Source organism: Moschus berezovskii, chromosome 2 (genome assembly GCF_049115385.1).
Source record: "Moschus berezovskii isolate FMDL1 chromosome 2, NW_MosBer_1.0, whole genome shotgun sequence".
Classification (NCBI taxonomy): domain Eukaryota; kingdom Metazoa; phylum Chordata; class Mammalia; order Artiodactyla; family Moschidae; genus Moschus; species Moschus berezovskii.
The window spans coordinates 15,566,615-15,579,886 of record NC_142461.1 but is presented as its reverse complement, the minus strand read 5'-3'; the positions used below and the strand labels follow the sequence as shown (position 1 = coordinate 15,579,886).

Genomic DNA, 13,272 nt, shown 5'->3' with positions numbered 1-13,272 from the left:
TACCATACATTTTGACAAATAAATCTAATTCAGAGAGCGCTTTCCAGTTCTTTCTCCTTTGATTCTGTTTTTTTCTGCAATACTTTTCCCCCAGGCCACAGTGGCTGTTCTCTTTGTCCATGAGCCTGCTTGTTGATCTATCTTCTTGTTGCCAGAAATCTCAAGGAGCTACTTTTTAAACTTATCCCCAGAGGCTTGCATGCTGGCAACTCTAGCTAATACCACCCCCCATGTTACAAAACACCAGTGTTATTTTCTCCTCCACCTTCTCCCTCATTCCCACATCCAACTTCATTGCCAAATATCTTTTGTTTATTTCCAGACCTATCTCAAATCCATCCACCCCTACAGCCAATGCCCCAATCCAGATTCTCATTATCTCTTCCCTGACCTAGAACAAGTGTCCCCTCCTAATCAGCCTGCTTTCTCTTTGCTTCTAATCCCTGTCTATTGTCTAGTTATCTACTGATGCACTAAAATTACCTTAAATTCTTGCTAAAACTTAAAGCCACAAGTATTTATTATCTCGAAGTTTCTGTGGGTCAGGAATCTGGGCTTGGCTTAGGGGGTGCCTCTGGCTCAGGGTCTCTCACATGACTTCCAGCAAGTGTTGACCAGGGCTACAGTCATGCCAATGCTCACTTTGAGGAGGATCCACCTTCAAGCCCACTCATGGCTATTCAGTTCAGTTCAGTCGCTTAGTCATGTCCGACTCTTTGCGACCCCATGAACCACAGCACGCCAGGCCTCCCTGTCCATCACCAACTCCCGGAGTTCACTCAAACTCATGTCCACAGAGTCGGTGATGCCATCCAGCCATCTCATTTTCTGTCGTCCCCGTCTCCTCCTACCCCCAATCCCTCCTAGCATCAGAGTCTTTTCCAGTGAGTCAACTCGTCACATGAGGTGGCCAAAGTATTGGAGTTTCAGCTTTAGCATAAGTCCTTCCAGTGAACACCCAGGATTGATCTCTTTTAGAATGGTTGGATTTCCTTGCAGTCCAAGGGACTCTCAAGAGTCTTCTCCAACTCATGGCTATTAGAAGCCCTCAAATCTTTGTCATTGGACAGAGACATCCATTTCTGGACACCTAAACCTCTCAATAGGACAGCTTGTAACGTCGAAGATGTCTTCCCCAAGAGCAAGTGAGCAACAGAGGGTGTCAAAGACAGAAGCTACAGGTTTTTTTGTAATTTAATCTCAGAAGTGGTAACCCATCACTTCTAACATAGTCTATTCATTAGAATGGAATCAACAAGCCCAGTCCATACTCAAGGAGAGAGAATCATATCAGGGTGTGAATACTGACATTTGAGATCACTGGGGACATCTTGGAGACTGCATACCACAACCTCTTCACTGCCTCTAGTGAGCCACCTAAAGTGCAAAGCTGATTTCTTCTCTTCCTTTCTCAGAAACTTCCATTAACTTGCCAACACTACCACATTGCCCTTCATAATATGCCTCAATCACTATTGCATTGTCATCTTCCATCCTGTGCTCCAGTTCCTAAGAAAGTGCACCGAATTATTGCACCAAGCTGATCGCGGAAGAATTGATGCTTTTGAACTGTGGTGTTGGAGAAGACTCTTGAGAGTCCCTTGTACCGCCAGGAGATCCAACCAGTCCATTCTAAGGGAGATCAATCCTGGGTGTTCATTGGAAGGACTGATGCTAAAGCTGAAGCTGCAATACTTTGGCCACCTCATGCGACGAGCTGACTCAATGGAAAAGACTCTGATGCTGGGAAAGGTTGGGGGCGGGAGGAGAAGGGGACGACCGAGAGTGAGATGGCTGGATGGCATCGCCGACTCTGTGGACATGAGTTTGAGTGAACTCCGGGAGTTGGTGATGGACAGGGAGGCCTGGCGTGCTGTGATTCATGGGGTCGCGGAGAGTCGGACACGACTGAGCGACTGAACTGAACTGAACTGATCCCTTTACACACCCTTTCCCTGGTTTGGAAAACTTCCCTCAGCCTTCTCAGGCTTTTCTACTTGGTCAACTCCTACTTTTCCATCAAGGTTTCTGCTTCCATCCACTGCTTCTGCCAGGTCCACCCTAACTCTAGCAGGCAGTTTCATCTATCACTAATCAGACCTTGCTTGCAACCCTCTGTTTTCCACTAACACACAACTTACCACACCAAGTTATAATGATTTCCATTTGGATCTCTCACAGGATCTCAGATTCAACACATTCAGAAGTTCGTTTCTGCTGACTTTTATATCAGTGAGATTTAGCAGAAGTGGATCTTGCAGCCTCATCTTCTTCAGTGGAGATGTATGACAGTGAAAAGTGTTAGTTGCTCAGTCATGTCCAACTTTTTGCGACCCCATGGTCTGTCCATGGAATTCTCCAGACGAGAATACTGGAGTGGGTTGCCATTCCCTTCTCCAAGGAATCTTCCCAAATTGGGGATCAAACCAGGGTCTCCTGCATTGTGGGTAGATTCTTTGTCATCTGAACTACCAGGGAAGCCCATCTTCAATGGAAATGTATAGAACAAGTTAGAGAGCCTCACCATCTTAACTGGTGTTATTTAAATGCCCAGAGAGCAGTCATTTGGTAATAGGGTCTTACTAAATAAATACGTGTGGGGCTCTAAAGCCAATTATGGTCCCCACAGGATTCCACAGGAAGAGGGCTGGATGAGTATGATTGAGAAGTTCCTCCAGAATGGGCAAAGCTGCTTCCCTACCTCCCTCCACTAGTAATTAACACTATCTATTCTAGACAAGTTACTTCACTTCAAAGTCTCCGTTTCCTATTTTATAAATGGAGGTCACCTAACTGGTTCCTCTGGTGACCACGGATCAGCTGCTGTTCTGAGTATTTTAAACATGCTAATTTATTTACTCCTCAGACTTAGGGTATGGGATAGGTGTATTATTTCATTTTACAGATGCACAGGAAACACAGGTAGTAATTGCTTACGATTCCAGGATTCCAACACAGGCGCTGAGGAATCGGAGTTCCTGTTATGATATCCACTTCACAGGCTTCTGAGGGTTGAATGAAAAAGATGAGAGTGAAGGACGGCACAGAGTGAGTATCGTTTTGAAAGGTAAAACACATCGGCCTGCAAGTCAGGAATTCATTCAAAGCCCGTGATTTTCTGCGTGAATTCATCAGGCGTCTCCTCTAGGGAGTGAAATGGATGAGTGGGGAGGACACTGAGGACAAGCCTCCCAAGATCGATAAAGCTCTCACGTCCCGTCACTCATGGATACTCCTATTTTGCAAGGCGAAGTGGAAGTAGCTGGTGGGCAGAAGCCCACGTCCGGTGTTACTGCGGGCCTTTCTAGCCGAGCAGGGGCCCGGTTGCACCTTTGCCTGCCTCCTGCGTCCCGGGAGGACCCCTTGCCGGTGGGGGCCCTCCCTCGGCAAAGGTTCGATTTTCCATTCGTGGAGGCTGCGAGCTCTGTCTTGTCCTTCAACCAATGGACTCGGCTGTCTCTTCTCGCTGTTTGGTAAAGTCTTCCTCCGCTCAGGCAGGGGGCGCCAGAGCGCGGGGGCTCGAAACCTGGGAGGCTCTCTGACACGAAGTGACGTCACGACGCCGGAAATCCGCGTCCCCGGGGACTTGGGCTGTGACGGGTAGGTCAGGTTGCTGGGAGCCGAGGGAGCAAGGCTAGTTTGGGCAGTGTTTAAAGGCATCGTTTCCACTCCGGATAGACTCGGAGACTCAGATGAGAAAAGTGCGTTTCTAGAGGCAGGGATTTGTTCATATTCCAGCGAGAACCTCTCCCAGGACCAGCGCGCTTCCCACGCGACTCGGAACCGGGAGGGACGTCCTCGGGGTGGTTTGCTCCACTTGAGAAGTCCCAGAGGCAAGTGTCTCTGGAATACACCCATTCCACAGATGGGGAAAACGAACCCAGACAGAGAGAGTGACTTGCAGGTTCGGGTTGCCGGATTGAGCAGCTAAAATGCAGGACGCCCAGTTAAAGGTGAAGTTCAGATCAACAGCAGTGTAGTACATGGGTCCTACGTTTACTGAAAAAGTAGCCGTCGTCTTTCTGAATTCAGCTTTAACTAGGCGTCCTATATTTTACATGGTAATCCTACCCCAAGGTCACCCAGCTGAGTGGAAGAGCAGAAAGAGCTATTGAGATATCTTGTATCCCTCCCCACCTAAGATTCCCTAGTATGTGGACCCGGGCTCCTCCTGGGTTGTAATGCTGGAAGCCTGCAGGGCCCCTAGTCTTTTCCAGTTAGTGGTCTGCCCTTAGTGGGATCTAGGCTGCTGCTCAGGAGCTGAGGAGAAGGGCCTAGATATTCCTGCCTCGAGGTTCAGGGATAAACCCCCACCACCCCATCCTCCAAGATTAGTTTATTCAAAAGACAGCACTTACTTAGTGTCCAGCACTGACTCAGGTTCCAGATGATATTGGCAAGTATGAAAAACATTCCCTCTCTTTGTGAAATTAACAGATTTGCAGGGAGACAAGAAGAAAAATTACAATGCACTGTGATCAGCAATTCTTTAATATGGGTAAATACAAAGCAGTGAAAGTGCAGAGATGCAATTCCCAGGCAAAGAAAAGGGATATATCCAAGCTGAGACTTGAAAGATTTGTTCAACTTATATGTTGGACATTCGTGTATAGTGTTTTAGTTGCTAGGAACATGGCAACAAAAATAAACATATCTCTGCCCTTAAGAGCTTCAGTTCAGTTCAGTCGCTCAGTCATGTCCAACTCTTTGTGACCCCATGGACTGCAGCACGCCAGGCTTCTCTGTCCATCACCAAATCCTGGAGCCTACTTAAACTCATGTTCATCGGTCAGTGATGTCATCCAACCATCTCATCCTCTGTCATCCCCTTCTCCTCCTGTCTTCGATCCTTACCACCATCCAGCATCAGGGTCTTCTTTGATTACAACTCATCAGTGAGTTGGTTCTTTGCATCAAGTGGCCAGAGTATTGGCGCTTCAGTTTTAGCATCAGTCCTTCCAATGAATATTCAAGACTGATTTCCTTTAGGATGGACTGGTTGGATCTCCTTGCAGTCCAAGGGACTCTCAAGAGTCTTCTCCAACACCACAGTTCAAAAGCATCAATTCTTCGGTGCTCAGCTTTCTTTATAGTCCAACTCTCACATCCATACATGACTACTGGAAAAACCATAGCCTTGACTAGACAGACCTTTGTTAGCAAAGTAATGTCTCTGCTTTTTATATGCTGTCTAGGTTGGTCATAACTTTTCTTCCAAGGAGCAAGCCATGGTCTTTTAATGGCCACAGTCACCATCTGCAGTGATTTTGTAGCCCCCAAAATAAAGTCTGTTACTGTTTCCCACTGTTTCCCCATCTATTTGCCATGAATTGATGGGACCAGATGCCATGATCTTCGTTTTCTGAATGTTGAGTTTTAAGCCAGTTTTTTCACTCTCCTCTTTCTTCATCAGGAGGCTCTTTAGTTCTTTGCTTTCTGCCCAAAGTGTCATGTCATATGCATATCTGAGGTTATTATTTCTCCCTACAATCTTGATTTTCCAGCTTGTGCTTCATCCAGCATTTCTCGTGATGTACTCTGCATATAAGTTAAATAAACAGGGTGATAATATACAACCTTGACATATTCCTTTTCCTGATTTGGAAACAGTCTCTTGTTCCATGTCCAGGTCTAACTGTTGCTTCTTGACCTGCATACAGATTTCTCAGGAGGCAGGTCAGGTGATCTAGTATTCCCATCTCTTGAAGAATTTTCCACAGTTTGTTGTGATCCACACAGTCAAAGGCTTTGGTGTAGTCAGTAAAGCAGAAGTAGATGTTTTTCTGGCACGCTTGCTTTTTTTCGATGATCCAACGGATGTTGGCAATTTGATTTCTGGCTCCTCAGCCTTTTCAAAATTTTAGAATTTAAAGCTTAATTCTAATGAAATGTATGTCAGATGATGAGTATGGAGAGTGGGAGGAGATAAGACTATAGAGGGGATCATGGGATGGTAGGTGGGGGTGGGAGTGTCACAGTTTTAACAATGGTCAGGAAGGCCTCACTGAGAAGGTGGCATCTGAGCAAAGATCTGAAGCTGTGAGGGAGATATAGAGCTATTTGGGGTTATAAGGAAATGCACCTGGCATGTTAGAGGAAGACAGAGAAATAATGAACTGCTTCCATTAGGATAGCTTTCTCAGGGATTTTCAGTGGCAACTTTGACTGTGTTTCTTGCCTTAAATGTTACCTTTAGAATCTACTTTCTGTAAAATGTGACCACCACCCCACCCCCAACACACGTAATTAGATGGGAGGGGCACTTTGAATAGGGTGTACAGAAAAGGCCTTCCTGATGTGCGCTTAAAGATGGGAATGAGTCAGCCCTGGAGAGCTGGAAGAAATGCAGTTTAGGCAGAGGAAACAACAAGGGCAAAAGCCTGGAAGCAGAAAGGATTCCGATAAACGCAAGGAACTGAAGAGGCCAAACAGGCCAGTGCTTGGTGAGAAAAGAGCAGCAGGAGATGAGGTTGGAAAGTGGTAGGAAATCTCAGGCAATTTAACTTCTATTGGGGCTTCACAGTGGGAAGCCACTGAAGAGGTTTCAGCAGCGGATTGACAAGATTGGATTCATATTTCAAAAAGATCCCTCTGACTGTTAGAAGCCTACGTCGAATAATTTACAGGTTAAGTTTACACAGGCTTAGCTACTCATCTGCTCAGTGCCAGGAAGAGGGTTTAAAATGGAACAAAGGTTTAACTGGAAACTCCCATCCTGTTGCCTTCCCTGTGGTCCCTTTGCAGCTGGAATGAGCTGGCTTGGGCAGGTGAGTTTCCTAAAGGTGGGGGGAAGTGGGGGGTGACACCCAGAGAGTCACCATCTTCCTCCTGAGCAGGGGTAGACAGAGGTGACAATTTGTGTCTTTTGGACCCCCTGGCTGGACCTCCCTTACACAGGCTGGGGGGTTCTGCCCCTTTTGAATAAGCTTTCATTTATCCTCTCAAAGGTCTTACCACACTTCTGCTCCAGAGGCATATAGGGCTCCCTACTGCCTGCAGAATTAAGTTCAGACTACTTGCTCTGTTGTTCAGATTTGTAGGACTGAGCCCTTAACCTGTGGTATCTGATTCTATCTCTCCTCTAGGTAGGTCGTGTCAGAATTGAGTGGAGTTGTGGGACACCCAGCTGTTGTCAGAGAATTGTTTGGTGGTGTAGGGGGAAGAAACGCACACATTGTACCAGGCTTACCCAGGAAGAAGCTCAAGTGAGGATGGAAAAACAACGGCAATTCAGAACATCTAGGCCAGGTAGATCCACAGAGGTGGGAAAAAAGTTAAGTAGGTACCAGGGGCTGGGGGAAAGGGAGAATGGGGAGTGAGTGCGAATACGCAGTTTCTTTTTGAGGTAATGGACATGTTCTAGAATTCGATAGTGGTGATGGTTGCACAGACTCTGAATATACTAAAAACCACTGAATTCTACACTTTGAAAGGGTGAGTTTTAGGGAATATGGATTATATCTTTTTTAATTGCAAAAGAAAAATCTCTAGGATCACCTGTTAACAGCTGGGGGAGCTCTAAAATCTGAACTCCTCTGCTAAGCAGCTCACACACCCCACGTGCATAGTTTTTTTGACGCTAACAATGTGAAGTCCTGACGAGAACTGCCAAACTGAGGAGACATGGGCCTCAGGGCCCTGGACCCTGGGTGCGGCAGTGGTCTATGGCCAACCATGTGCTGACAGTCACTGCCTGCATAAGCAAGACCAGCCATGGCTTTCTGTTGCTCTGACTGCCTTGCTGACCTGCAAGGAGAGGACGGGTAGGGGATCTCCTTAGAACCTCCCCGGTACCCACCTCTTCGCTCTTCATCTTTGGTAGGAATTCCCAAAAGCTGTGTCAAATACTCAGTTGCCCCCACTTTAGGCCAAGACTTAAGCTGGGTATTGGGGACACCCAGAGACACCTCCTCAGCCATGAGCTGCAGCTCCAGCTCTACAGGAAGGCAACCCTGACCCCACCCTGACCCCTGACGGCTCTGCCTTCCTCATGATGCCAGCATGGAAGCTTGGGGAGACAAGAGAGGGTAATCAAAGAAGCTGGGCACCAGTAGGGGAGGCCCACACTGCGGCGTGAGGTTATCATTGTAGGATGGGGACGTCTCGGCCCTGGCCTAACCCAGGCTGCTTTGTGAACTGAACTGCTGATTGCACTGGAGTATTAAAAAACCTAAACGTTTTATTTGCTTCATATTTACAAAGGTGAGAAGGAGACCAAGGGAGACCCCCAAGAACACCCCCACACCTGGCTGACCAGGCCCCTTGCGCTGGGAGAGGAGGCAGACACAGCTGGAAGGGACAGGATTTATGTTGCATACTTGAACTACAACGAGTGTAAGACTGGTCCTATTTACAGGGCAGAAACACTACAGGTGGAGCATGGGGGTTGGCAGAGCAAGCACCAGAGTCCTGGCCAGAGGGTGCCTCTGCTTGCCACTTTCCCCACCTCTCCCAGAGGCATCTCGGGCCCCGCTGGGGTTCTCCGGGGGGGAACGGGGCCCGCTCACATGATGCTTGCTGGGGTGAAGATAGGGCCCATGCACAAGGTGTCTGTGATCTCCCAACCACAGGACAGAGGCTTGCACATGCCCTCGGCGTCCTCGTCCTGTTCTGCAGGCAGCAGCTGCCCTTGCAGGGCTTCCCTGCAAGGGAAAGAGGGTCTCTGAAGGCAGCCGGCATGGGGTCCATGGGCCAAGAATTCCCCATGGCTCCTGCACTGGAAGACCTGGTGCCCCCTCTTCCCCCACTGCTGTCTTCTCCCCAAAGCCTAACCCACAAGGGAAAGGAACCCACATTCATTGATGTGCCCATTATTGTGCCAGGCACTTCACTTACAGTCTAACTGTATCCTCCCAAAACCTTCTAAGGGTGACTTTATCGTCCCCATTTTACTCCAAGCAAACCAACTTAGAAGTTACCTGCCCAAGGTCATATCCCTAGAAGGAAGCAGAACTAGGACTCAATCCAACACTCACTTCAAAGCCCACATTCCTGAGACCCCAGGCTTAGTACTTAAAAATCTGTCCTTCCCTCAAAAATCCTACAAACCATTTCTCCTGCATCCTCACATTAATAAACGGCTCCTGTTCTCACCACGAGTTGGGGATCTTGTTTCCACACCCAGCCGAGCCCCATTCCTGAGCATCCCCAAAGGCACCCACTTCTCTTCATTCCCACTGACACCACCATCTCTAGCCAGGAAAGCACAGTCTCCCAGACAAGTCTGACCCAGGTTCATCTTTCCAAAAACCAAATCCCCTGAGTTGCCAGCAGTTTCCCTCCACGCTCAGGCCACACAAGATCTGGCCCCTGCCCGCCTCTCCCACCACGCACAGCAGTGCAGCCGTCTTTTGGCTCACATCCCATCCCAGGCACATCCTGTGCTCATCCAGTCTCTGCATCATTAACCCTTAGTTGAGACCCACAGCACAGTGTACTCCTTGATAACAATGAACATTCAATATCTGCTTCCCTGACAATCCTCCAGCTACGGTGGGGCAGGGGAGGTATCTGAGTTACTCATTGCCTAGTGCCCCTGACAGCAAATAAATGCACTCGTTGGGGAGAGGTGGATACTGGGTGGAGGACAGGGAAAGAGCACTGCATTCAAGAGGCCGGGTCGGGGCAGCATGACAGCCTGTTCCTTACTTCTGCCAGGATATGCTTCCCAGGACCCTCCCCCTTCCATCTACATCTTCCCTCCCCTTATTTCATACTTCCAGCCCATACCGGTCCCCCACCTGCAGGAAGGCCTCCCCCTTTGCTGATGTGTACAGTTCAGCAGCAAATCAGTAGTCAGTTCAGTCAGGCCATTCCCTTCCAGGTGGGAGGTACTCTGGGCCAAGCGCCCTCTGTCTGAACCTCTATTTCCTTATCTAAATGGGTTTTGAAAGATAAGTTTCTTAGAATCCCTCACTAGCTCCCCACTGCCTTTAAGATCAAGGCCAACCTGGGCCTCCAAGGTCCTTCTTGACTGAGTCTTCCCTTCATGTCACTGCAGTTAGACAGAGCCACTTAAAACTCTGGATGAACTGGACTCTGAAGCCCCTGTCCCTCAGCCCAGGCCACCCTCCTGTCACCTTGCCTGGCCCTCCAGTGCCTGGCTAACTCCTCCTTTACCCATCAGGCGGTCCCTCCTCCCCAGCTCACTGGCCCACCCTCCCTCCTTAGTGACCTCTGCACTTTGCTGGTGTGTGTCTGTCTGTGTGTATCTGTGTGCAGGTCCGAGCCTTGGCTCACCATGTTCTCAGATGCTCTTTTACCCTCCAGGATCCAGCACAGAGCCAGATTCTAAAGTAGGACATGCCCATGAGGCCCCTGTGATACGGGGAATAATTTTTTGATGTGGCCATTTCAATACATAGAATTTTGTGTTCCTAGTAATGTGTGCATCTGACTCTGTGCAACTTCATCCACCTGCGTTTGCTGACGATGGAGCCGGGATAGATAAGGAAGCCTGTGTGATTATTGGTTTTTTACGTTTGGTGTTTTGTGGTTTTTATTTTTTGGCCTTGTCAAAACACCTGTGATTTCAAAATGGCAGCATCAGCCTATCCTGTGCAGGGAGCAGAAGCAGCAGGTTTGTTGACTGGATGAACTGCAGGTGACTCTGATCCCGAGCCGTGTCAGACCTGCCATTTGGGACCATTGTTCCTGGGGTGGAGGGAGCTCAAGCCCCCACCATGGCCCTGGGGGACAGGCTTCACGCACTCCTCAGGACCTGGCATAAAAGCCCCTCCTAACGGCTCCTGCCCTCTGCAGCCCTCTCCCCAGCCCCATAAGTGGGGGCTCTTCACTGCTGAGCAGCTGTGTGACCTCAAGCAAGTGACCTCTGTTTGTGTCAGCACTGATCCATAGTGTTCTGTGTTTGAGTAAAAGAAAATCATCATATGATGCCTAGTGTAGAGCCTGACAGAAAGGCCCAGGACTTTCAGTCTTGTCTCGCTGGGTCCCAGTGCTGGCCTGGTGAGGGCGTGCTCAGTGAGTAGCCACCCAACTGGTCAGCTCTATCTACACCTGCCCTTATCTTCCCTTCATTCACCCAGTAGCTAGAGTGGTCTTTCTAAAATCCAAATCGGACCATGTCACCCCCAGATTTCCAATCAGTCCCTGCCAGCTGCTGCTGGAAGCTCTAAGCTACCCTTCATGGCCCTTCCCATGTCCAGGCCTGCTCCCTCTCCAGCCCCAACCAACCTCATGTTTTTTGAAGGCATGTTCGCCCCCAATTCCTTCTAAAATTCAAATAGGACCATGTCCCACCCCCATGGAAGGTCCCTCTTCCGGGGGACCTTGGAACAGAACCCCCTTCCTGCCCTTCCAGCCATTTAACTCCCATCAGGCTTTGACTTCATCCTTCTTTCCTCAGGGAGGTAGATTTGGGCCTCGGGGAGGTGGGGGTGGGGACCTAAGCCTCCAAAATCCGGCCCCTCCCCACAGCACTGTATTCTCAGGTGCGCATGTCTGCTTCTGTGTCCCTCCAGGGCTCTGAGCTCCCCAAGGGAAACTCAGTCTCATTAAAGGCCACAGCCAGGTGCCCAGCACAGGCCTCACTTGAAATCAGTAGCCGAGGATTACTTGTCCCATTGGATTACACAGGGGCAGGGCCCCAAACGCTCCCCATGTGGCTTCCGTCCAGCCTGCCCCCTTCTCCAATCCCCACTCCATTTCCCAGCAGGGCCCCCTTACCAGGCCACCCGGGACATGGCATAGGTGATGCGGCAGGTCTGGGCACCCCTGAGGAGGGAACCCATGCCCACGGTGTAGGCGCCCATGTTCTCAAAGACCAGCCAGTCCCCTACGTGTAGTTGCGGCAGCCACAGGCCCTCAGCTACGCAGTCACAGCCAGCGGCCACCGGGCCCCACAGGCTGCTGCTGTACAGGGGCTGTTCCGTGGATGGCTTCTGCAGGAGAGAGGGACAGTCAGCTTTCCCAGGCATACGTGCAGTCTGAGCACTCCCTCCCTCCAAAGCCTGCACAGCTCTCAGAGCAAACAGGATCCAGACCAGCTGGGCCTCCTCGCCTGCATTTAAGGCCCTCCCACTTCTCTGAATTCATTGCCTCTTACACTCAGAAGCCACAGTGCCTGGTCTTAAATGCAGGCTCCAACACTTGCTAGCCGTGTGACCCTGGGCAAGATACTTAATCCAACAGTTTGCTCATTTGTAAAATGGGAATAGCAGCAGTCACCTACCTGCCAGGGTTAGTGAAAGGATACATGAGTGTAGGAAGAGTGTGTACACTAGTGTCTGACCCACGGCAAGGGCCCAGTAAGCAGCACCATCTTTATTCATCGGTGGTGTTGCCGTCAGCTTCTGGCTTCAGTCTTCACCGGAGTATCTGCCACTTTGCAGACCCTGGGTTTTTCCCCACCTCTGCAGCCCTTTCCCCTCCCTTGGAGCGAGACTGTCCTCTGCGGCTCCTTCTATGCAGGCCGTCATAATCCCCTCCCCTTCCAGGCCTGGCCCACTAACAGGAGCCAGAAGGGCACCAGTGAGTTTGACCCTCCCTCAGGCTCCCACGGCACTCAGTCTGGTGAGGAGGACCAGCCTCCCACAGACGGTCCCAGGGTGACCTGGCCGAGGTCACAGAGGACCTCACAGAGTCACAGAATTACTCCCATTTCTGAGAAACTGAGGTTCTAAGAGGTTAAGTGACTTACCCAAAGACACAACTAACAATGACATAAAGTTTTTACTTTTTTCTTAAGTGACTTCCAAATCCAGAAAAACAATCTATAGCACAGACCATCTGAGGACAACCAAGGTATCAGTGCCATTCGTCACAGTGTAGGGATGCAGCGAGGCAGGTTGTGACTGGAGTTGTGGAGCTGTGACTCCCCACGTAAACCCTGCTTCTGTCCTCTCCCTCCCCTCACCCCTGGCTCCCAAGCCATCCCCATGCTATTCCCTGAGGTCCCAAACCTACCAACTCCTAATTTTCCTTTAGATCTCAGTTTCCTCCTGGAAGCCTTTACTAAGGCTCTGCAAGCTTTGCCTTCATGGCATTTTCTATCACTTATAATTAGATATTTAAGAAGTATATCTCCTCAGGCCCGTCTTCCCATCAGACCATAAATTCGGTTGAGTCCAGAGATCACGACAGTCTTTTTTACCCCCATCTCCTCCAAGCCTAGCAGTCTGGCACACAGTAGGTGCTTTTATGAAGACTACTTAAGTGAATGAAGGAATATATGAACAGGGAGCACATGAGTGATGGGAAAGAGCGAAAAGGAAAAAGAAGGTACAAGTAGAAGCTATCCAAAAGCCTAGGAGG

General features: G+C 49.5%; 1 protein-coding gene and 1 long non-coding RNA gene across 3 annotated transcripts in view; one reads left to right on the top strand and one right to left on the bottom strand.

Annotated features, from left to right (window-relative positions):
- Positions 1 to 3,585: 3,585 nt before the first annotated feature.
- Positions 3,586 to 8,338, top strand: LOC129538317 (uncharacterized). Its single transcript, XR_008682200.2, has 3 exons — positions 3,586 to 6,767; positions 7,086 to 7,248; positions 8,203 to 8,338. It is a non-coding gene; the product is annotated as an uncharacterized LOC129538317 (long non-coding RNA).
- The window catches only part of AZIN2 (antizyme inhibitor 2), a 45,094-nt gene continuing 35,549 nt past the window's right edge, over positions 3,728 to 13,272 (bottom strand). The window contains exons 8-10 of one of the 2 annotated variants that reach the window (XM_088844725.1): positions 11,686 to 11,900; positions 8,508 to 8,642; positions 3,728 to 3,854 (exon numbers count right to left, since the gene is read on the bottom strand). In XM_088844725.1, coding sequence (XP_088700851.1) covers positions 3,728 to 3,854; positions 8,508 to 8,642; positions 11,686 to 11,900 — 477 coding nt within the window. Of the gene's footprint in view, positions 3,855 to 8,503; positions 8,643 to 11,685; positions 11,901 to 13,272 lie in introns of those variants that run through there. The other variant, XM_055398438.2, reaches the window with a different exon arrangement.